Below are 23,076 nucleotides of genomic sequence, written 5' to 3' on the forward strand. Positions count from 1 at the left end.
GTTAGCAGCCCCATTGAAAATAAATGGCCCGCTAGGGGGGTTAGGGTGATACACAGCCCATGTAAGAGATGTGTCAGGCCATTTATCACTGATTAACTATTCCCAGGTTGTGCAGGGATCCTATACCAGACATACTACAGAGGTGCCGGGAAGCAGTGAGACAGGCAGAATGTATGGTCAGGTCAACCAAGCAAAAATTAAAAAGAAACCTGAGACTCCCGATATGACACCTGCATGTTATTCCCTATTTTGCTAAATGAATCATTTTTCATGACTACACATGCATTACAGAGCATGGTTCAGAGACAACAAATTAACTTCGTATGGAGAAACCTGAGCAAGAAGGACGATGGGGAAGGGGGAGGAGGAAGCAAAGGGACTGTAAGTAAAATATGTCTGTGAAACATGCTATGCACTCAGCAGAAATGCAGCTCAAATGCTGATTTCTAAGATACTTCGTTTCAGTTCTATGTAATTGTGGAGAAACCCCAAGCTCAGAAGATGCACTGGGAATATATTCTCTAAACGGAATAATGAATAAATCATCAGTTTATACGTATTTTGTCGATGTGATTTTTTTTCCCCTTGAACAGAACAACTTTGCACTTCCCCAGTGCTGCGTGTTGGGTTCATCCAAAGCACTTCATAACCAAGTCCCCATTTGCCTCAATTCCCGTTACAAAGACGAGCAGAACGAGGCACAGAGGCACTACTACCAGGGACCTACTGAAATTGCAATGGTGTGATTTTCACGGAAACTGCGATTTCAGGCAGGCTCTGCAAAGACGCATGGGCTTCCTGAGAAAAATCAAAACAAAACTTCCTGAAAATACAATGCTGAGTCCCTTTGGAGAGCCAGCAGAGCTTGTGACAGGTGTGGGGGCAAGGGGGGGGAAGGTGTGGGAGGGCGGCTGCTGGCAAGGCAAGATAGCTGCCACTCCTGCCCCGATTGGCTGTGAAGGTTGTCTATCATAAGGTCCCACCCCTTGCCACTAATCAGCAGCAAGGGGTGGGGCCACATGACAGACAGCCTGCACAGCCAACCAGATGTGAGGAATGGGGCCCCCAGGGTCCCTTGACCAATTGGAGCCAGGGGGTGCGCCATGCTCCGCCCACAAAAATGTCTGCCAGCGCCACGGTCTGCTCACAAAAATCACCTGGCAGGCACCTTGAGTTCAGTAGACCCCTAACTAGTGCTTGGCCAGGGTAACGGACAGTGCTGGGGAAGAAGCCAGGCATGACACCTACTCCACTGCTTCTATCACGAAACACTTCCCGCCTTCTCTCATCTCAAGAAAACGGACTTGATTTCCTTAGATTAAAAAAAAAGAAAGAAACACTTTTGAGTGCACAATGATGGTACAGTACGAACAGTCCTGTTACCTCCACATTTGATTGCCACATGGATATTTCCTGAGGCCGATGGTTCCAGGAATCTGCCTGATCCAAGAGAGATGCCTGGCCGGGGTAAATGCTGCCTGCCATGGCTGGTATCCCATGAGAACCAGGATATGCAGAAACCTACATAAAAAGGAGAGTGTTTGATGACTGCATTAAGGCTCTCAGTTAATCAGTGAGCATGGAGACATATCTCTACTTAATGGGCAAGCACAAGAGCGTAATAAAAAGTGCATCGTGGAAAGAGATTGAGTCAATTAAAAACAGAGAAAATAGGAAAAGGAAGTCAGTATTTCAAGCCAAAATGACATACCCACAAATATTCCTTTAATAAGACACACAGTGCTGGTAGAACAAGCATCCTCAAAACAGTGCTAAAAGGACTGTTTTAACCCCAGTAACAGAGAACATAAAAATCCCTTAATGAACAAGAAAAGGACATAATCAGTACATTTTCAGCATCAGGAATTACACGCATCACTCTCATTAGTGCTAATGGGAGTCGTGTTCATGTCGCCCTATGGAACGATGCTAAAATGTACCCCCCGGTGGACGTTACAGGCTTAAATCCTGAGTGGCAGCATGTCGTTATCTTATTTAGCTGCAGGATGACTTGGCAGCTCCTTCTCTATAGAAAAATCAAAGCAGCTTTAACGCAACTGAAGAGTTTCTTGAAAATATACTGCCTGAGTCTTGATGTATTATGGCTATGTACAAAATTAAAACCTCTGAATGTTTTCAGAACAGAATATTTTTAAAAATATCCTCTGATGGGGTAAGACTTCATTTAAACTGTGCTGTAAATGATGAGATAGCCTGGAAGGCCTTTAATGCTCTAACAACATTTGAAATGCTTCAAGTCAGTCACTAGGGAGCATGAACAAAACCAAAGCAATTCAACCATTTAATCCTATTTTAACATGAAAGTCACCTGTAGCTTAGTGTGAAGCATCACATAAGCACTGAACATCCTTGGTGAGTAAGAGGAAGTTTGTAACAGCATTCGCTGTAGCTGAGAGCTGAACAAAACATTGAACTGACTGCCATTCAAAATAAACCTCCGAGACAGCTCTGGTCTACATCTAAAAGTAATCCTGTTGAACTCAGCAGAGCCAAAGTTACGTGAGTGACAGGAGAATCAGACCCATCACAGGCAAGCAGTGAATAACTTTAACATTTTGAAGGGCAGGCACAAAGTTACCTGGTAATGATTGGGCTGAACCATGTGCTGTGGACTAGGATAAAAGCCTTCACTGGATCTTGGGCTGGGGTAACCAGGCCTGCTGGGCTTGAAATACAAAGGGGTGAACGTTATGAGAGACAGCATTTATATGCAAGATACAACAGAGTAAGTTATCTTTAGACAAGGCAATTTTTCTCCTTCAAAATGCAAGTGAAAATGACTCCATGAGCAGTCTCTCTCAAGTCTGCAACATCTTGAACTGTGCTGGTTGGGTCTGATGGGATATGTTGGAAAAGCAACACTCTTAGATCCCCAGTGTTAATGCTTATATTGCAAAGTTTATCATCTATGCTCTGCTGCTATTTGCCATCAATTTGCTCTTTTGGTGAATGCTTTTGATAGTAAATGCTTTGGCAAGAATCCAGTCTAAAGGGAACACAAGTAAAGCAAATCAAATTATTTACTCACAGGAAATATCCTGAGGGATTCAGTCAGCTCTGATTGATTTTAACATTCATGTAATTGACTGTCCCAAATGGAAGGTGCTTTTGACCAAAAATTCCAAAGTGCCCTAATTATTTTTGCTCTCTTTTGTAACTCATTCCCAATCCAGTAAGAAAGCTAGAAGTATTTGCTCTTAGGAAAGAGAGCAGCACTGACTGCAGGTGGTTGCTGGCAAGTGGCCACAAGGGTTTTTTTGGCTGGCTATCAGACAACTGATTGCTTTCTATATTCGGAGTAAGTGCCACACATCCTGTCTGCTCCAAAATGAAGAAACATAAACAGCCAAAGGAAATTCAGATGAAGGTACCGAGAAGTGTTGTGTGAAAAGATGACTGCTTTTCTGCAGAGCCATCCAAAAGCACACAAGTTGTTGGTAATGCCATGCCATGTCCGTTCATGGCTACTAGATGACAGAGATACTGTTTAGCATGCAATACTTTTATCTTCTAGTTAGATCAGCTCCAATTCTCTGTCACCAGTGGCAACCTTCATATAGATACGTGATCAAAGTTAGCTCAGCTCAATTTATTTCTTCAGAGATGAAGGATTATGGCTATGTGCTGTGGGGAGGAAGGAATCAAGCACAGAGAAAAGGCACTTGTAACAACTCTGCAAAATGGCTGAAGCCATCCACAGTGTCACTAAAGGACACCAGCACGGCATTCTTGGAACTACATCATTTGATCACTGCGTTCTGCAAAACTTCACTACGACTCTGCATGTGCAAGAAATGAGGTATGCCCGTATCATAACAATTTTGGCCTTGAAAACTTTTGTCGGTACAAGGGCAGAGTTGAGTTAGGATTCAAACTGACACATCACAGAAGAAACCAAACTTTACCACTAGAAGATTGTCTAGACTCCCCTATAAAAATCAACATTAAAATCCCACACTCACAACATTCAACCAACTAGTTTAACATGCCATTAGTAGAGATCCGTAATATTTTATGGAGAAGTTCTGGGAAGTGATGCATTAGCCTAGCTGTTGTTTTTCACTTATGTCAAGAGAGTAATTTGAACAGGAGCAAACATGAGCTAAAAAACTCATCCAAAGAGAAAATACAATATGGGTATCAAGCTTCAGAGCAAGCACACTTTTTCACATTTCAAGCTCATAAATACCATTCTCAAAGGCTTTAATGATGTATTTTCTTAACAGAACTGTAATTCTTCATTCATTAGATAATTTAAGCATTAAGTCCACTCAGATTAGCCTTAAAAATGCAATGTTTAATCTGTCAAACACTGACAATTTATACAGGTATCAAATCATGATAGTTAACCTTAGCTGACTGAATAGGTCAGTGGCCTTTTTATGTTCCCCTCCATTTTTTATACAGCAAAACATTCAAATCATTTTTTTCCCTGGCCCAAGTCTCTTGTCCTCCTGACCCTATCAAAGTGCAGAAGTGGGCTCATAACTCCCTTGGGCAACAAGCTAGGGATGGTAAAAGAAAATCTACCTTTTACCCAACTTACTTGGGATATGTGTGGCAGAAGCAGCAAAATCAAGTAAGGCTAACAGGAGCAGCTATGGGCAGCAGGTTTTCATGACCAGGGAACTGATTAAGACAGAGATGATATCTGGGACCTTGATGGTGACAATTAGAAAAAAAAAGAATGGAGCCAAAATACAAGATTTGTGCTTGAAGGTGCCAAGAGACTCCTAACAAGAGGTTACTGAAAAGGGGTTGAGGGTGCTCAGTATTTTTATAGTTCTATTAGGCTCCAGGATTGTACAGCTGTAGTGTCCAGACAGGACGGATATATCGGTGACAGGGAAACAAAGGGCAAACCAGAGTATATAAGAATCCCATTAATCTGCAGGCAGTCTTCAGAGAGGAATTTCAACAGTCTACTCAAAATAAAGTAAAAGGCAAGGAAATATTTTACCTAACTCACTCTGTTGCTGTAAAACGTGACTTTACAGTTGTTGGGGATGTCACTGGCTAATATTGTATGAGAAGCAACACAGACAGAAAGAAAAATGTTTAGCCCCCGGCCAAAACAGTTTAATAACTAGCTGTGCTAGTCTCCTGCAAGTTACACAAACCTCTGGGAAAAGGGAAAGAAGAGAAATGTTAGTGCCGTCTAGCTTAACAGCCCCAGACTGCAATACAAACTGTGTCTAATAGCTTGGCACATAAGGAGTCAGATCCTTCAAGTAAAATCTGCCTAAAACATTACAAAATTAGTTACACCTTGTTATTAGCAGCAGACCATCACACAGGGCAAGAAGAGGGAGGCAGTTTTGGGCTTCTTTTGCTACTGAACGGTATTTAGTAGGTAAACAGAATAAAACAACAATATTGCTTAATATAAAGTCTGTATTGAAAGCCAAGCATAGCTACCTTGGGAGGGGCTTCGTCTGATCCTCCTGAATCCCACGACACGGTGACTTGTCGTCTCGATTCCATTCTCATTCGTTCTTCTTGCTGCAGCTTCTCTTCCTCCAGTATTGTACTAAGGAGAATACAAATGTTACAGTACAGATAAGTAACTCTCTGGTTCAGCGCCTAATACACCTCATCTTCAATTCTCTTCCAGTCACTTCCTCTAAATTAATGGATCGCGGCACGCAACTGACAGGGAATTAGCAAGACAAATAAAGCTGCTTTTAGACAAGGAGAGGGCTGGTTACGTTTCCTAACATTAACATGAGGGGAATACCTTTGCAAAATTCGGAACTGGAGTCTGAAACACAATAATCTTGATATGTGAAGACATAGAGCAATGCAAGATGCTTTTAGAAAATGATGGTTGCACCACAAAACTATTTTTCACGTTAACATTTCTTTTCATCTGGTGGCATAGGTATAATTATAGTGAAAAATTCCAACAGGCCATTAATCAAGCAGATACTTGCATGCACACTTTTATTTTTCCTATGGAAATATTCTGTTGAATTGCTACAAAACTAGAAAACAAGAGGCAGATATGATCACTATGGAAGCAATCCTACTGGCAAATTAAACAGAAAAAGGACGTCTTACATTTCAGTTTAACCAGGAACACATTTAACAAACAACTTTAGCCAAACAGAAATACATGATGATAGTCGTTCGGCCTCGAACTACACAGGCCAGAATGTAAATATTCAAAAAAATACGAACCAGAAGTAGAATTTGTTTGCTACTTACCACTGTTCGGACTATTAAAAAGCCTGTTTGAACTTCAACATGATACCGCAGCCTTCGCTGCAGCCTACTCCCAGTTCTGCTATGTGGATTATTAATCTTGGATATTTGCCATTATAAAAATACTAAGAATGCAGCTTTCAGATAGGAGTTACAAATTCGTTAGAACTGCACACTACGTGGATTCCTCAGAGCTCAGAGGAGGGCTGAGCACGTACACGCTGACTTCCCCAGAGTGGCAATCCTCGAAAGGGGCAATTCCTGCATCTTTAATACCATTTACAGGTTTCTAATAAAGAAGCTCATTCGAAGTTTATAACCTTCTGATTTAGTCCACTAAATACCCACACAGAATTACTCATGCAAGGGATGAGATCAGCTGCAGCCGTCTGCTCTAATCTGGGAACTTTACTGCTCATTTCAAAAATAAATTCTTGCTTGATTGGATACCAGTACTCTGCCTTTTCTCACTCAGCCAAAAACCATGAAGCAGCTGAAAAAATATCCATAGAAAACAAGTAAACCAATCTAACTGCAACCAAACTCTATTTTAAATATACTGCTGCAATTTCAATCCATCACTGCTCAAGTAACACCGAAATGTCCCAACAGAAATCAGACAAATAACTCATGCAAGTAGTTCTGCTGCAACTGCTACAAAGGTAAAGCTTCAGCTAGAGCAGCCAAAAAGATGCAATGGGAGAGAAAAAAATCCTCCTTTCACCTTCTCCTGCCTTCAGAAACAAGGAAATAACCACTTTAAAATAAAATCCCTCTTGAAACTTAAAATCCCTCCTGAAACTATCAAAACCTAGCAGAAGCTGTGTTTTCAAGGCCAGGTTCATATTACAGATGTGTGGCATGTATCACTATGCGGTGTAAGGAATCAGTCTGTGTGCCCTGATAACCAGGAACAACAGATGATGACTTTTCAAGATACCGGCCACATGCTTGTGAAAAAATGAATGCTTCACGTATAATGTACTTGGACAGGTTGGTAACAGAGCCTCAGAGACACTGGACAGACGCGCACACAAGCAAAACCAGTGGAGGCACATCAGACTTTTAGGATGGTGGATGCAACTTATGATGCAACTTATCGTGGGACATCCAGATACCGTTCTCAGAAAAGGGAATTAACATTAGCACTTATTTGTCCACCTGTCCGTCTATTGTGTTCACTGCTGCGATATCCGACTAAGCAATAAAATTGACTTAAGTCCAAAAGGCTGTGCTGGGAAACCTCCATCCAGACTTAAACGATGGTTTTCAGAACACAGGCCAAGCTTCTTGCTCCAGAACCTCAACTCAGTCAGGCCAGACATGAGCATCCCTGCCCGATACAGAGATGCTGCCCCTCTCCCCTAAACTCCCTGGGATCACGCTGGCCAAAGGCTGATCAGATGAAGCCCAGCAGATGCTCGAGTGCCTTAGACTGCTCACCACAAAAAGAGAATATAAAGTGGGAAAGCCTCCGAGAAGCCTTCATCTGCTCAAAGCAAAGCACATAAATAACTCACAAAGACGTCTTTGTTTGTATAATGGGAAGACCAATCCATAGATGGGAGTAAAACCACGTCAAGAGATATTTTTGACCTTCGCTCGGTACAGCTGGTGAAGTACTCCAAGCAGTCTGAATTCACAGAAGGTCAGGAAGTCAAATCTAGGCATATTTTCCCAAACGAGGCATATTTTTAGCCACAGTAAGCACAGAAGCATTTCTGTTCTTATTTCCCTGCCAAATCTTAAGGTAGCGCAACCAAACTGAGCTCATCTTCCTGGCAAGGTTCAGATGCTGATTACAGTTTCAATTCTTCAAAGGTACGCTTAACTCGACGAGTGCATTTGTCAAGTTGCTTATAAAAAGCCCTTTTCCTGGGGTATGTTTTTGGAACATTACATTAAAAGGCAACGTTTACTAGCAGTTTCCACACAGAAATACCCAAGATCCTGCAGCGTTTCTCTATACTTACAAACAGAAAATAATTCTAGTAATCTCAGACAGGCCCCACTAGGTGGGAAGCCATGGTTCATGCTGGCACTGGTGTGGCAACTGATGTCTCTGTCCAGTTCATCAGTGTAGTCTCCAGATGTCGAACACAACAGACACAAGACGAACGGGCTGGAGACACGCGACTGCACTCAGCGCTCGCTCCACACCGCTTTTTAGCAGATCGTTCCTTAGTGGGCGTCTGTTTTGTTAATAGTAATAAATAACATAGTGAGAGTTAAGGCCAATGAAACCTTGTTTAATCAGGTAATTTCACCATCCTGTTGTGGTCATTAAAAGCAGATTTTAATAACAGTCAGTTTTGTTTAACTGCATATCCTTGCAATGTAGCCATGTGACAACTGTAGCCTTTCGAAGCATAGCGAGGTCGCTCGTTTCTTTTGCAACCAGGGCTTCTTCATCACTGGCCGACACAGGGGCCTAATGGACTTTATGTTGCCATAGCAACAGCAAGTGTTTTCAAGGCTTGCTGTTTTTAGAAGCAGGAAGGAGATAGGCGGTGGGGGTCTGGTACTGGATTCACTTAGCGCTGAGAGGAAATGCAAGAGGTGAAATGCCAGACCGGTCAACAAGGCTCATTCAAAACCATGCTTTGTCCACCTCGAGCACAAAACCCCAACCAAAATATTTTTGGCAGCAGGGATTAAAGAACCACTCCAGGTCCCTTCTTTACGAGCACACACTCGGGTTTTGATCTGACAGCACAGAGTCAAAAATAATGTGGCTATGTAGCAGTGAAGACTGCTGCGCAGCTTCTGTTGTACGCTGCACCTGTGGCTTTGCTAAAAAACCCAACCTGTATCATATTGCCAAGGTGAGAACAGCATAAAATAAACTGACTTTAACAGCCACACAAACAAATGCAAGGCAATGTACTGATTGCACCAGTGTGCAAGGTGGGGGGCAGTTCAGAGATATGCATTATGTAGAAACAGGCAGTGCTTCAGGACCTGAGGGTTAATTCCAATATTCAGGGACCTGTCATTTCCATCACCTGTACTGCATAGACTCATTGACCCTTCTGTAGAAAGGCAGTAAGGATCATAAGCATAAGATCAACAGTCAAGATGAGGTTTTCATCTCATGAATTCCACTCTTCAGAACGCACAAGAAACCGTAAATATTGTTTGTGGCCACTGGGACTAGGAGGAGTGAACCAGGTGGCATGAATCAGTACCAAGTGGGTGAAGTTTCAGTTAAGATATTGCCTGGCAGAGCAGTGCTAAAGCTGCCTTCATCAGAACCATTTCTGATGCAAGGGAAGAAAAACACTGTTCTGCCAAGCAGGAGCAATATGGTCTTATCTTCCACTGGCTCCAAGCTATATGCCCAGCCTGGGCCCTCAAGCTTTAAAAGTGAGCCTGGAAGGTATCCAGAAAAAAAGTAGAAACTATGAGCACAAAAACCCAAAGAGAAACAGGCTTGTTTTTGCAAGTTCATGGGAATATGAGTTCTGAAACATAATTATCCCTAATTGCTTAAGACTGACTCACCATATAGAAATCAGTAATTCTTGTGTCTAAAGGGGCTGGTGTCTTTCTGAAATATAAAGCAGCCCTACAGACACTAGGGCAGGCAAAAGCAATTCCTCAAGCAATTGCTGTTCTTCAAGTGGCCAAAGATTAACACATTTTGGAGTTGCTTAAAGATCCTCTGCTCTTCCTTGGTGGAAAAGATACGGGGTGTGCAGAGGCCATGGGCTTGCAGAGACATTGGTCTCAAATGTCCCCGAGTCTGAGAATGGTCCCTTAGCCCTGGCAGCGGGGGCTCCGTTTGGCAGGCTGGGGGGTTGTGGGTTGTGAGTGAGGGGTAATGGCAGGGGCAGGACCCTGGCATATTAGGGCTGCAGACCGGTCAGCTTCACCTCAATCCCTGGAAAAATCATGGAGCAGGTCCTCTAGGAATCCATTTCTAAGCACTTGGAGGAGAAAAAGGGTGATTAGGAACAGTCAACATGGATTCACCAGGCAAGTCATGCCTGACCAACCTGATTGCCTTCTGTGATGAGGTGACTGGCTCTGTGGATGTGGTTTACCTTGATTTTAACAAGGCTTTTTATATGGTCTCCCACAGCATTCTCCCAGGCAACCTAAGGAAATACGTGCTGGATGAACAGACTGCAAGGTGGATAGAAAACTGGCTGGAGCATTGGGCTCAGAGAGTAGTAACCAATGCCTCAATGTCTAGCTGGCAGCTGGTGTCAAGGGCAGGGCTTCAGGTGTCAATCCTGGGGCCAGTTTTGTTCAATGTCTAAACCAACAACCTGGAAGATGGCAGAGTGCACCCCCAGCAAGTCTGCAGATGACACCAAGCTGTGGGGAGTAGTAGGTACTCTGGAGGGTAGGGCTAGATTCAGAGTGAATGAGACAAATTGGAGGATTGGATCAAAATGAATCTCATGAGGTTCAACAAGAGTAAGTGCAAAGTCCTGCCCTTAGTACGGAGCAATCCCATGCACCGGGACAGACTGGGGGCTGACGGGCTGGGCAGCAGCTCTGCAGAAAAGGCGCTCGGGATTGCAGTGGACTATAAGCTGAATATGAGCCAGCAGTGTGCTCTTGTTGCCAAGAAGGCTAACAACATCCAGGGCTGCATTGGTAGGAGCACTGCCAGCAGACTGAGGGAAGTGATTATTCCCCTCCATTCAGCACTGGTGAAGCCACATCTGGAGTACTGCGTTAAAAGGGCCCCCACTACAGAAAGGGGGTGGACAAATTGGAGAGTCCAGCAGAGGGCAACAAGAATGATGAGGGGCTGGGAAGAATTTTCTCACTAGGAGGGTAAGAAAACACTGGACCAGGTTTCCCAGGGAGGCGGTGCAATCTCCACCCTTGGAGGTTTTCAAGACCCAGCTAGACAAAGCTTTGGTTGGGATGATGTAGTTGGGGCTGGTCCTGCTTGGAGCAGGGGGTTGGATTACATGATCTCTGGAGGTCCCTTCCAGCCTGATTTTTCTATGATACTATGCTCAGCACCACAAACAGGTGTGTGTGGGGGGGGGAGCAGCCAGAGCTGGACCCACCTTCTGATGATGAAAGAGGGCAAGGGGAGCTCTGATTTTCCATGATAAAAAAACAAAATTGAACACCAAAATATAAAAGCTATTTAGAATTTATTTTATTACAATGATTGAGGCACTGGTAGGCTTCCAAATGGCTTTAAAATTGCAAATGTATCAATAAAATGTTGTGTTCAACCAATATCTTTGTATATAGTGGCATTTCATTTTAATTGTGGAAAAATGCTGTTTTGGGGTTTTTAATTCAGCGAATCTGGGATTTTGGGTGCGGAGGGTGGTTAAATCAGAAAATTTGTGATTTTTAAAACAGAAAACCAGGATCCCTGATGATCCCCACTGCCTTCTTTCTCACTCTTCACCCACAATTCCTCTCCTTCTTGGCCTGCTTCATGATAACCCCTTGCCAATCAGATGCTCTTAGTTCTGGCCCACCGCATGACAGCCTTCTCTTGTACACAATCCTTAAGACACTTTCTTCCTGCTGCCAACAAGAAGCAAGTTGGCAAAACCTTTTAACCAAACATTTGTTTTTAATGACACACCTGAATCGCTGAATAGTATGGATCCTTGAACAATGTGATCTACAAGCTTTCTGCTGTAAGGTTGGCCTTTTTCCACCTTACCTTTCTGCACTAACTCTAACCTACCATCTTTCATTCCTTGAAGTCTCAGAACAGCAGAGACTCCCTATGCCTGAAGAAGGGTGACTGCACCTGAAAACTTGCAAGGAACTTTTTTCCAACCACTCTGTTGGTCTAATAAAAGATATCACAGCCACTCAAAGAACCTTCCCTGCCTATGTCCTTAGACCGACACAGCTACAACCAAAACCCAACCTACCACGTAACATCTCAGATTTTAAAACACTGGGACAAAGCCCACATCTTTCTACCAATTCTAGAATATTACCGGTGCACTTTTGTCCACTTCAGTAGTTACAACAGCAGTGCTGCTACATTGCTATTAGTGGCAGCTGCTGCAATTTTGAACTGCTCTGTTGTCTCACCAGCTGGGGTGGACAATAAAGAGGTGGAGGGAGTGCAGTTCGTCTATAAAGGCCTTCCAACAATGGACCAGCGATCACGTGTGTGCAGAATGTTAAGGCAAAGTTGACTACTTAATTAAATACAGCCTTTATAAAACTAGAGAAAAAGTAACCCAAACCTACTATCATAGCAATAAATACTTACACAGCTCAGAATAAAACTTTTCATTTTGCTTTGCCCTGTTGGCAACTACAGTTTGTAGCCTGGCCTGCAGTGCCAGGGGGCTTTGGCTGAGAGGTGGGGAGAGCCAGCAGCGGTAGCAGTGCAATGGAGAGCAGTGCTTGTAGCTATGCCAGCTGCTCTAGCTCCAGCAGCGTCGGCTAGGGTGCAAGTGACCCCACACAGAGCTAAGCTCCAATACAGCAGCCCTCCACTGCTGCTGCCCCCTGTGCTAGGGAATATCATTTGCAATAGAAACCAGCATAGCTGATTTAATAATTTGTGATTCACTCCTGCCTTTTGTCAGTAACTGCAAAAATAGGAGTATGAATATGGCAAAGCAAAGCAGACTAGTGGAGGTGTTAATACCATATCAAGCATCTGTAAGTTTCATAGTTGGTAGGGTCAGAAGGGACCAGAGCAGATCATCAAGTCTGACCCCCTGCCATGGGCAGGAAAGGATGCTGGGGTCAAATGACCCCGATGAGGTGATTATCTAGTCTCCTTTTGAAGACCCCCAGGGTAGAGGTGAGCACCACTTCCCTTGGAAGTACGTTCCAGATCCTAGCCCCCCGACTGTGAAGTAGTGCCTCCTGATATCTAGCCTGAATCTACTCTCCATCAACTTATGGCCATTATTTAGATTTATACATAATATTTTGCTAAGATTTACAGATAAATAAAATCATTTTGTTATTTATTCTTCTGTGTGCAGTGGCATACCTATACTCTAAGATTGTGAAAAGGTTCAAGATCTACAAATAAATATTGTAAAGATAAATAAAATACAGCTGTTAGGACAAAAAAGTTCCAATTTTCCTGGTTTCTGAGGCTGCTTTGATTCCACAAAGCAAAGCAGAATCATCTGTAAGTTGTTAAACAGGATACAAGGTATTAAATAACTAGATCATTCATTTTCCTATTATAAAGACTGCCTTTTCCTTAATACAAAATAAGACTGCATTTAGGGGACACAGTATTCATCAGATGATCAGTTTTACATATATTCCAAGTGTCAGTACTTCGACTCTTTGAAGACACCAGTCTAGTATCCTATGTATTATATTTTCATTGGAAAAAATAACTTTATGAAGGACAATGCACTTAAATACACCTTAAACAGGAAGTGATAATGCAAAGATATCACCCTACCTGAGTTGTGCTTTAAGTTCAGTAAACCTGGGTCGTCTGCTGGGATCATATGCCCAGCACTTGGTCATAAGGCTGTAAAGGGTCGGAGGGCAGTTTGGAGGCATTGGTAACCGCTCGCCATTCTCAATTCGACCGATCACATCATTGTTCTTCACTCCTTGGAAGGGCTTCACACCATGCATTAGAATTTCCCACATACACACACCTGGGAAATAAGGAAAGCAACCACCAACCTACAGTGAGCAAACAAGGAGCAGGTCCCATGAATCAGCTGTTCCACTGGTAAGTTCCTACCCCCTGTTAACTTCGTTTAATTTGACTGTTTGTACATACTCTATACCAATTATACCTGAATAAACAGCTTCTGCAGGATTATGTGGAGAATTAATCAGAGCTGTACTTGAAGAAATCCGAGCTGCAGCTGGCTCACAGCAGGCAAGGAACCTGTACTGCTTCAGCTTTAATACTACTTCCCATTGTAAATCAGGTTAGCTGCTCACATTCAAACCTACTTTTTCAAGTTGCAGAATGAAATGCATTTGCGTTTCCCCCGTCTAGTTCCAACTGGCTTGTTTTGATTTGTGCATATTTTGCTTGACAGTTTTTCAGTAGTGGCATTTATTCAGTTTACTCCTGTCGAAACCATGCAACAAACTGTAGTTTCTGTTGAAACTCTGCCCTGCACGCGAAGAGGAAAAGCTAGCCTGTGGGCGAGTACCTCTACCTGCACTGTTTTCCTGTGCCAGATGGAAGTGATAGTTATCCTGCAATTAGGGCTTCCTTTCTTCAACAAAACAGTGACTAATCTTGATAAATCACATGCTTTAAAATATTCACAACTCTTGTTTTAAAAGAAGAAAGCTGATTTTTTTTGCTGTTTTGATGTTACTTCCTTTTTATCCCCAGTTCCCATACCTTTGTTATATTAAATGTGCTCACGATGGCCAGTCCAGGCTGCACAGCTCTATAACTTAAGTGGGGATAGCAGGTTTGTGTAGAAACAGGAAGGCTGGAGCAAAAAAGGGGTCAGAGTATGCAAGAGTAGGGCATATTTCTCTCTTCCTTGTTTTTTAACTTGGAGTCTGGGAGGGTTTTCTACACTCCAAAATATTTTAGTTATGAAAAATGAAATGCCTGGATATTAGGCCTGTGCGAAGCGGCTAGTATTCACTTCAGATTTGGCTGATTCGGGGGACAGTGATTTGATTCAGTGATATGAATCACCGTCCCGAATCAACTTAACTGAATCTGATTTGGCTCATCCCCTGTCCATTTTCCCTGCCCTGCCCTTCCCAGCTCCTGGCACTTCTTAAAAAAAAAAAAAAGCCCCGACTCAGCAGGTACAGCCTGGTGAGTGGTGATCCCCACTGTCCCCCACTGCACAGGGGGCTCTGCTAGAAGTCCCCTGACACCCTCCCCCCCATAGCTGTCCCACCTGCCACGGCTCCAGCCCTTTAAGGAAAAAAACAACCAAAAACCCCCAGACTCTCCGCTCTTGCTGGGCAGGGGGTGATCTCCACTGCCCCGTGCTGCGTGGGGGGCTCTTCACGAGTCCCCTGAAGCCGCTGCAGGAGCAGCGAGTCCCAGGGCTTTTCTTGGGGTTTTTTTTCTTAAAGGGCTGGAGCTGGCCTGGGTGGGGCACCCATGAGGGGGCTGGAGGAGTGGGGGGGGGGCGCAGGGGGCTTGTGCAGAGCTCCCCATGTAGTGGGAGCAGCAGGGATCACCCCCCTGCCTGGCAGCACCCGGTGAGCACCGGGGCTTTTTATTAAAATGCCGGGAGCTGGGGCAGGTGGGGCACCTGTGGGGGGGCTGGAGGAGCAGGCAGGGGTCCCCCCATGGTCTCCTCCCTGCTCCTCCAGATTCCCTTCCCCAGCCCCTAGTACTTACCAGCTTGGAGTCAGCTGCAGCTCCCTGCTGCAGCCACTGGAGACTGCCCGAATTAAAGCTCTCCAAATCTTTTCTGAAGATTTGGAGAGCTCTGAATCGATTTGGACCTTTGCATTGGTCCCCTGATTTGATTCAGATTCAGAGATACGGCCACTATATTGGACCAGATCTCCTCTGAATCAAATCACCCCCTGAAGCTTTGCACAGCCCTACTAGACATTTAATGTTAAGGGACTGAAAAAACAGACGTGAGCAATGGCGAGATGCCCAGAACCAAGCTACACTGAGGTTAGGGAAAGGAATCGGGCAAAAGCATGGAGAATCACTGAGGGAAGTTACCGTTGAATGCATACAAGAAAGTGGGGAATTAAGATCTCAAAAGTGCAAAAAATGGTTGGAGGAAGAGGTAAGTAACAACTAGAAGATGGAAGAGAAACACAAGAGGCAAAGAATATTACCCTTTCCTATTAGGATTATGAGCCTGATTTCACTACTCTCTCAGGACAGATGCCCCGAAGCAAGAGGCAAATCTTGCTTCTTGGCGTTTTCCCTGGACTGTCCAAGCTATGACACTACTATGATGCACCTACAGCCTAAAAGGCTCTCAGAATTGGTGAAAAGGGTCCCTAAGGGTACAAGGAAACTGGGTTCACTGGACACAAAACAGTCAAGTACAGACGGGAAGAAGCCCAATTTCTATACCGCAGGAAACTCTTCATTTTGCATTGATCAAAAATGGAAACCTAATTTATGTTCTTTTCCAAAAGTGCATTTGAGAAAGTAATTGGGCGCTCACTTACCAAACATCCACACGTCGCTAGCTGAGGTAAAACGTCGGAAATTGATTGACTCTGGAGCCATCCACTTGATAGGTAATTTTCCTTTGGAAGCTGAGGGAGGGGAGAGAAGGTCATTAATTTGGCTAAGCAAGCTCCGATCTCCAATTTCCAGCAAAATAACCTGGAGCTAGTCTCTTCCGTCAAAACCTTGCGTACAGGACCCTCGGGAGACATGAGAGGAAGAGGAGGACTGGCTCCTAAATAAGATTTTTTCCCTCAGTTTTAAAATAATGATTTTACTTTAAACTATTTAAATGCAAGTGAGTATTTATTTGTACTGAGCTTGAAGCAGCCACAGAAAATCACAATGAATGAATTTTTTTAAAATTGAGCAAGGAAAAGCAAAGCCTTTTGTTTATAAATTGAAGAAATGCAAAGAAGTGCAATAAATTATTGAAGGTTCCAGGTAAATATTGCCCTCCACTTTTGTAACTTAAACAGACCTACGTATTTTGCTCAAAGCATCATTACAAACCATCAGGAATATGAGAACACTTGGTGGATAATGTGGGGAGATGGAAGTGAGTAAGGGGCATTGTTCAAATTTAGGAAAGTAATTGAGGGTCTAAAACATACACATCTTGTCTCCAAAAGACACTGTGTGTAATTAAAATTACCACCGATTTGAACCTTGCTTTGGTATTTGCCATCATTTTACTGCCTGAGCCCTCAGCTCATACATTTTGGAGCATCCCATTATGAACGGAGTCAGGCAACTTTAGTTTGGGAAGAAAAAGAGGGAAAAGCAACTGTTAAATCCCTTTTGTGCTTAATATCCCCAACCTGCCGTTATTTGGAAAGTATGAGGGGTAGCTGAAGAAGACAACCTGCAAGTCCCTCAGCACTCACAGACTGTGTCCAGACGAGCGCGGGTGTTTGTTTCCCCGGGGACACGTAGCAGTGGCACCCCTTGTCCCTGGGGAATGCCTGTTCCATTCACGTTTTGGCGCGCGTGGGTTACCCTGGGTGGGGTGGGGTAGGGGAGGCTGGGGTCAGCAACTGTGCTAGCCCCAGCAGCCCTACCTGGGGCCCTGGGGGAGCTGCAGCCAAGCCGCTTCTACAGCTGGAGTGTGGCTCTGGCCAGCCAGGCTCTGGTTTTGGGAGGCTCATGCTGTCCTGCTTTTTTTTGGTATGGGCTCTTTCAGCATGGGTAACGCCTGAATGTACGGTGTGTGGTGCTGCAGATGGGTCTGTGGCACCACATACCTCAGATCTGTGCTCATCTGGACATGGCCACAATGGACAACCTGGATCAGGCCATGAATATGGAATTTTATTAAGTGAGCCTCATCAATAATCATCTTTGATACTAGAAGGGCTGTAAAAGAAAGAACTTTAATGGTCTTCCTGTTCTCTGCCCCCCCCGCCAAATTTTTAACTACAAATGAATTGGCTGGCTTTTGCCAATTTGTCAGTCCCTGTGATATTTTTAGCAGCTGTGTGAAAGAATTTATTGACATCTGTTGAACCATTCAACTTAATGATTTTATAATTAACCAGATTTCTTTGATTTAATTGTTCTGAGCCTTTTGATTCCTTAGTAAACAAACGTGATTAGCAAGGCAGGTCTCCAGTTTGCCTGCACGCAGAATCCTTCCCATACCCCCTTAAATCTTTTCAAGTACTTTTTACCTTTATAGTAAGTACTGTCTTCCATGTATCGGGACAAACCGAAGTCACCCAACTTCACACAATCATTGGAGGATACCAGCACATTTCTAGCAGCAATATCCCTGCCAAAAAAAAGAAAAAGATGTTTTTCCATTTCTGATTACCTGTTTTCTTTAGCATTTCCCAAAATATCAAACTCTTTGGACAGGGACAAACTATGTTTCTGATTATGGTGGCTCTGCTAGGAGCACAAAATGAGGGTGATATAACACCTCTAATGCAGGACAGAGTATCTTTCTGATGACAATGGGAATCTTGCACAAAGACTGATATCTCAAGTCCAGGGATTAATTATCCAGTGATTCCTTTGTGCAAAATGTATAAGGTGCCTCAACAGAGCCCTTACTCATAGGAACAGGGTTACAACTGACCGGGAAGCGGGGGGGGGGGGAATCTGTCTCCTTATCCTGCAGAGACCAAGAGTTTGGAACAAAGGTCCCTTCCTGCAAAGGAGGTGTCAACTCACACTCTGTGTGGGAGGGACAAAGATTTTCAGGGAGGTCAGAGTTAATATGGCAAGACCTGGAGGTTGCTCATCCTGGTCTGACTTGGCTGCTTGACTGGAGTTCTAGCAGGACACATTAAGGTGCTTGAACTGAACAACCAAGTAGCAGCTTTGGGGGTGGTTGCTGCTTTTTCCCCTTTCATCGCTGCCAGGTCATTTTGCCACTAGCATTTTTTTCCTTTTTCTGATGGAGATTTTAATTAAATCGCAGCCTCTTGATACTATGTACTGTACTGTCCTCTGCTATTTTTAAAGGTAACACATCACAGACATATGGTTAATACACTTTATGGGAAAATATACACATTCCGCATAGGATGCATGCAATTTGCACATTGACAATTATTGTCAGTGCCATGGATGAAAGGCCTGTGGGCCTGTTTTCTTCCCCCCAAAGCTGTGCTAATGAAATTAAAATTAATTTGCTCGTATGTGTGCGTTTTTAAAGTTCACTTGTTGGCTAAACACAAGCATTTCTATTTTATGGAAACATTTTAGGTTTTCTCTGATCTCTAAGTCTGTTGCTCTCACTGCTTTGCCTTCTCATATTTTGAAGATCACAGTTGATTTGAAGGTTGAAAAAAAATGCTGGCATAGCAAAACAACGTAACTACTGAAAGTAAGCATATGGCAAGTCAATACAGCAGGACACCAGTAGGTGTCACCCTTGACAAAATTTGTTTGTAACATACTCTGATGCATTCTTTAAAAGGTATGAAGTTCTAATACGGAAGTATCTGTATTTAGGAATAAGAAAACGATTAGAGGTCTTAAAATATCGTTTCAGTCTTGTGGATAAAAAATTGTGATTCATGACAAATCAATGAAAGTGAACCAAAAAGATAAATAACAAGATACAAATCCATGTTGTATGTGCTCCAGCTAGTGAACACACTAAGATCCAGTGTCTTAACTAGCCAGATGTTATCTAGTAATCTATAATCACAGTTTTCGCCCAAAGCCAAACATTTTCATACAGATAGTCTTACCTATGTACAAATCTTTTGCTCTCTAAGTAGGCAAGTGCTGTGCTAAGCTGGTAAGCATAGAGTATCAAGGAAGCCAGGTCCAAACTGTATTTTCTTACTTGCAAGAATGATCTCAACTTTTTGGACAAAGGAAAAAAACAAAAAGTTCAAGACAAATTAATGATTTTGGAGAAGACATCTCAAATTGCAAAAGTTACACATGGAGCAGCACGCACCCCTTTTAAATCTTGAAACAAAGTTATCATGCAGAAAACATGCATGCTAGGCTAAAAGCGTGAGCAGAAAAGGATGAAGTTTTTACACCCTGATCCTTTTCTCGGGGTCAGAGTTTACATGGTGTTGGACCACTAGGATCAGCTATTCCCAAACTCCAACCTGTTTTTCAACTGAGAACTGGTTAAGTTGCTAGCATGAAAAAGATGTATCAGGTCATTAGAGGCCAATCTGAACACAGGTCACATGAGCATTTTTTGTGAGGTATTCATTTCTCTATGTACCTGCACAGGTTTTGTTAGAGGCTGGGACTTAGCTCAAAATAGGCAACAGCCAGTGCTGATTTTTCCTAAAACATATCTGTAGTAAAATGCAGTTATATTTCAGAAGAATGTAGTGTTGACTCTTGTTTTTAGGATTAAAATAAGAGTTGAAAAGAAACTTGTGCACCGAGACGAACTCCTAAATTGAAGGGAGTGTGGTAACTCCAAAAAAATTAAAACAAAAATAAAAAGGACTGGAAAAAATAGGCTACCCAGATTGTATAAATTAATTTGATACTTAAATGTTAAATTGTTCAAACCTAATATAAACCATGACTTAATTTCTAAGCCTTTCATAGTGCCTGACTTAGAGAAAAGAAGCCAGAATTAAAAATACTTGATTCCTCATCTGGAAGACAGACTATATTGTGCTTAGTATGTCTCTGCTGTACAGGTTAGCAAGGACAGTGTTTACTACTGACATACCTGTCACTAAAGGAAGTTCAGAAAATTGAATGTAGTACATCTACAGTGCATTGTGAAATAGTCTCCACTCACAATGATGCTATTAGCTGCATCGCTGGAGGTAAAACATCTGCAGACAGAAACTGCTTGCAGTAGATGAATCTTTAAGATATACCAGTAATCACCTACAGATGGGCTGTATTACTGAAAATGCTGCACAGGTTTGCACCTGCTATCAATGGCCTAATTTTAAGTGCAAAGAACTGCAAATAATTTTAAACAGTTCTACTGAAATATGTTATTACCACCATTTTCTTTATTTATTATTCCTATAATGCAAATTACTACAGAATTTTTTTAGGAAAACAATTCTTGAGGTCAAACCATGTGGTTTAGATATATTTGCAAATGTTATTCATAAAGTCTATTTAAATTTTACCTTTTGGAAACCTTAATACGCTGCTAAATAATCTTGCTAAGCGACTAGTGCCATAATCACAAATTCAAAAAGATTATCGCTACTGTGACATTTATTGCACACAAAAATCACATTGTACAAAGCTGCTTCTAGGGAAGTCACCTGTTAAGCAGTACTGGGTATTAATACATCAGCCAAGAAGCAAACGCACACTTTTAGCAGTGATGGTTAATACCATAATAGTCTTACGAGTCAGAGGCATTGTAATTTCTTTGGCAAATAAAAGGCAAATAAGATCATGTGATGCGCCTTACTGTATCTCTTAACACAGAAGAAAAAGTAAATGGATACTCAATCTTATTTTTGAACTATACTCTATAAAGCTTTAAAGGGAGCAGAGCTGTGAAATCAATTCTACACAGTATTTTAACTTGATGCATTTCTATACAGCTTACTCAGTATGAAGCCCATGTACTGTAAATAACTGATACCAATATGCTTTAATATTCTATAAATCATGCGCATAACTTACTTGACATAGATTTTAGTTTTTACATTGCAGCAGCCATTCAATAGCTCAGAAACCATTTCTTAAATCACCTTGCTATAAAGCAGATGCAGTTCTTGACTTCAGTGGAGTTCTGCCCAATTCCACCATGGCTTAATTTCATTCCGTGATTCTGCACTATATTATGGCACTACGTTTGATGAATTTGCCTTTGAGTACAATATTCAGAACCCAATCTGCTATACTGAATCAGCAATTCTTCAATCACGTATATAAGAATCTCGGGGCAAAGAGGGAAGGCAAAATAATATGTGTGGAAATTTATCCTACCTCCCCCAGCGTACAAAGCTCCATGATTATCCAGACTGGGTTTTCTGTAATAACGCCAATCAGTTTCACAATGTGGGGATGATCAAACTGACGCATTGTTACTAGAAAGGAGGAAGCAAGTTTAGTCATTAATACAAAGTCTGCTTCTTAAGGCAACAGCTGTAACTTAAAAGTGTTCTTTGTAAGAAGAGAAATAAACAAGCATTTACTGTAGAACTGAACTGATGGTAATGTAAGGACATATAATCAGAATTATTTGGGCCCCAATTCACCAGGGCTGTGAGCACTGTTTCTTCATTTATACTGTACCTATGCAGACTAACTTGAAAGTATGGTTTGAATAAATTATTCTGTTCTGTTTGAACAGAATAATAATAATATTCTACCCTTACTACACCGACATGAACAGCTACAGAAGGCAGGTTTCTCTAGCTATACTTTGACCAAGCATAGCACTTGCCATTTTTAAATGATATAAAAATGTAGCTTACGAATAATTCAATTGTTCATTTCTTATTTGGTAGAAAGGTAAAGATGAAATAATATGTATCATTTAATAACCAAATAAAAATGCATATGAATGCCATGGTGTACTTAAAAAATATGTCATTTAAGGGCTTGCTTACAGCAGATTTTATGTGCCACTGGCACAATTAACTTACCATCAGTCCAATCAGTGCAATAATACCTTACATGCGATACAACGTACAAGTGTTTACTAATGTTAGGAGAGAGATAATATTTGCTAGCTAAAGCAAAATCATGAGACTTTTGGTTGGGTTTTTATCTCATAATACACACAGCAAGTACCGTAATATATATCTTAAAGTAATGTCTCCTTTATTTTTGCAGCTCACACTTACAGGGGCTGAACCAAAATTGTTGACAGAGATAAACATGATTTCCCAAATTAAAATGGTCTAGAACAGTTCACATAAGATGGGATAATCATCATCGTCATCATCATCATCTTTCATTTTGCTACTAAAGAGGTGCAAAATAATAATGTAAAAACACAGAGAGAAACTTTTGTAGCTGTGTTCTGGTCAACCGAGGAGTGACCTGACAGCCTCTACATAGCTCCCATATCATAGCACTTCAAAAAACTAAAAATCAACCATGTTAATTCTATCCAGAAGAATTACTTTCTACACAGTGGGTGCATCTACATGTGGGGTTTACTGCAAAGTTGACCAATTAGACCAGCAGTATCACAGAATCATAGAAGTAGGGTCGAAGGGACCTTATAGATCTTCAAGTCCGACCCCCTGCCTGGGCAGGAGAAGAAAAAACTGGGCTCAAATGATCCCAGCTAGGTAGGCATCAAGCCTCCTCTTAAAGACCCCCAGGGTAGAAGCCAGCACCACTTCCCTTGG

The 23,076-nt window shown here is 42.3% G+C and overlaps 1 protein-coding gene across 10 annotated transcripts in view; it reads right to left on the reverse strand.

Annotated features, from left to right (window-relative positions):
- PTK2 (protein tyrosine kinase 2) overlaps positions 1–23,076 on the reverse strand; it is a 352,211-nt gene that overhangs the window by 47,366 nt on the left and 281,769 nt on the right. For all 10 annotated transcript variants that reach the window (XM_019553184.1, XM_019553237.1, XM_019553254.1 and 7 more), the window contains 8 exons: positions 21,701–21,801; positions 19,504–19,619; positions 17,971–18,071; positions 16,300–16,389; positions 13,613–13,817; positions 5,440–5,551; positions 2,600–2,686; positions 1,384–1,521 (listed from right to left, as the gene is read on the reverse strand). In XM_019553184.1, the coding sequence (XP_019408729.1) occupies positions 1,384–1,521; positions 2,600–2,686; positions 5,440–5,551; positions 13,613–13,817; positions 16,300–16,389; positions 17,971–18,071; positions 19,504–19,619; positions 21,701–21,801 (950 nt within the window). The remainder of the gene's footprint in view (positions 1–1,383; positions 1,522–2,599; positions 2,687–5,439; positions 5,552–13,612; positions 13,818–16,299; positions 16,390–17,970; positions 18,072–19,503; positions 19,620–21,700; positions 21,802–23,076) is intronic.

Source organism: Crocodylus porosus, unplaced genomic scaffold (genome assembly GCF_001723895.1).
Source record: "Crocodylus porosus isolate Cpor-Errol unplaced genomic scaffold, CroPor_comp1, whole genome shotgun sequence".
Classification (NCBI taxonomy): Eukaryota; Metazoa; Chordata; order Crocodylia; family Crocodylidae; genus Crocodylus; species Crocodylus porosus.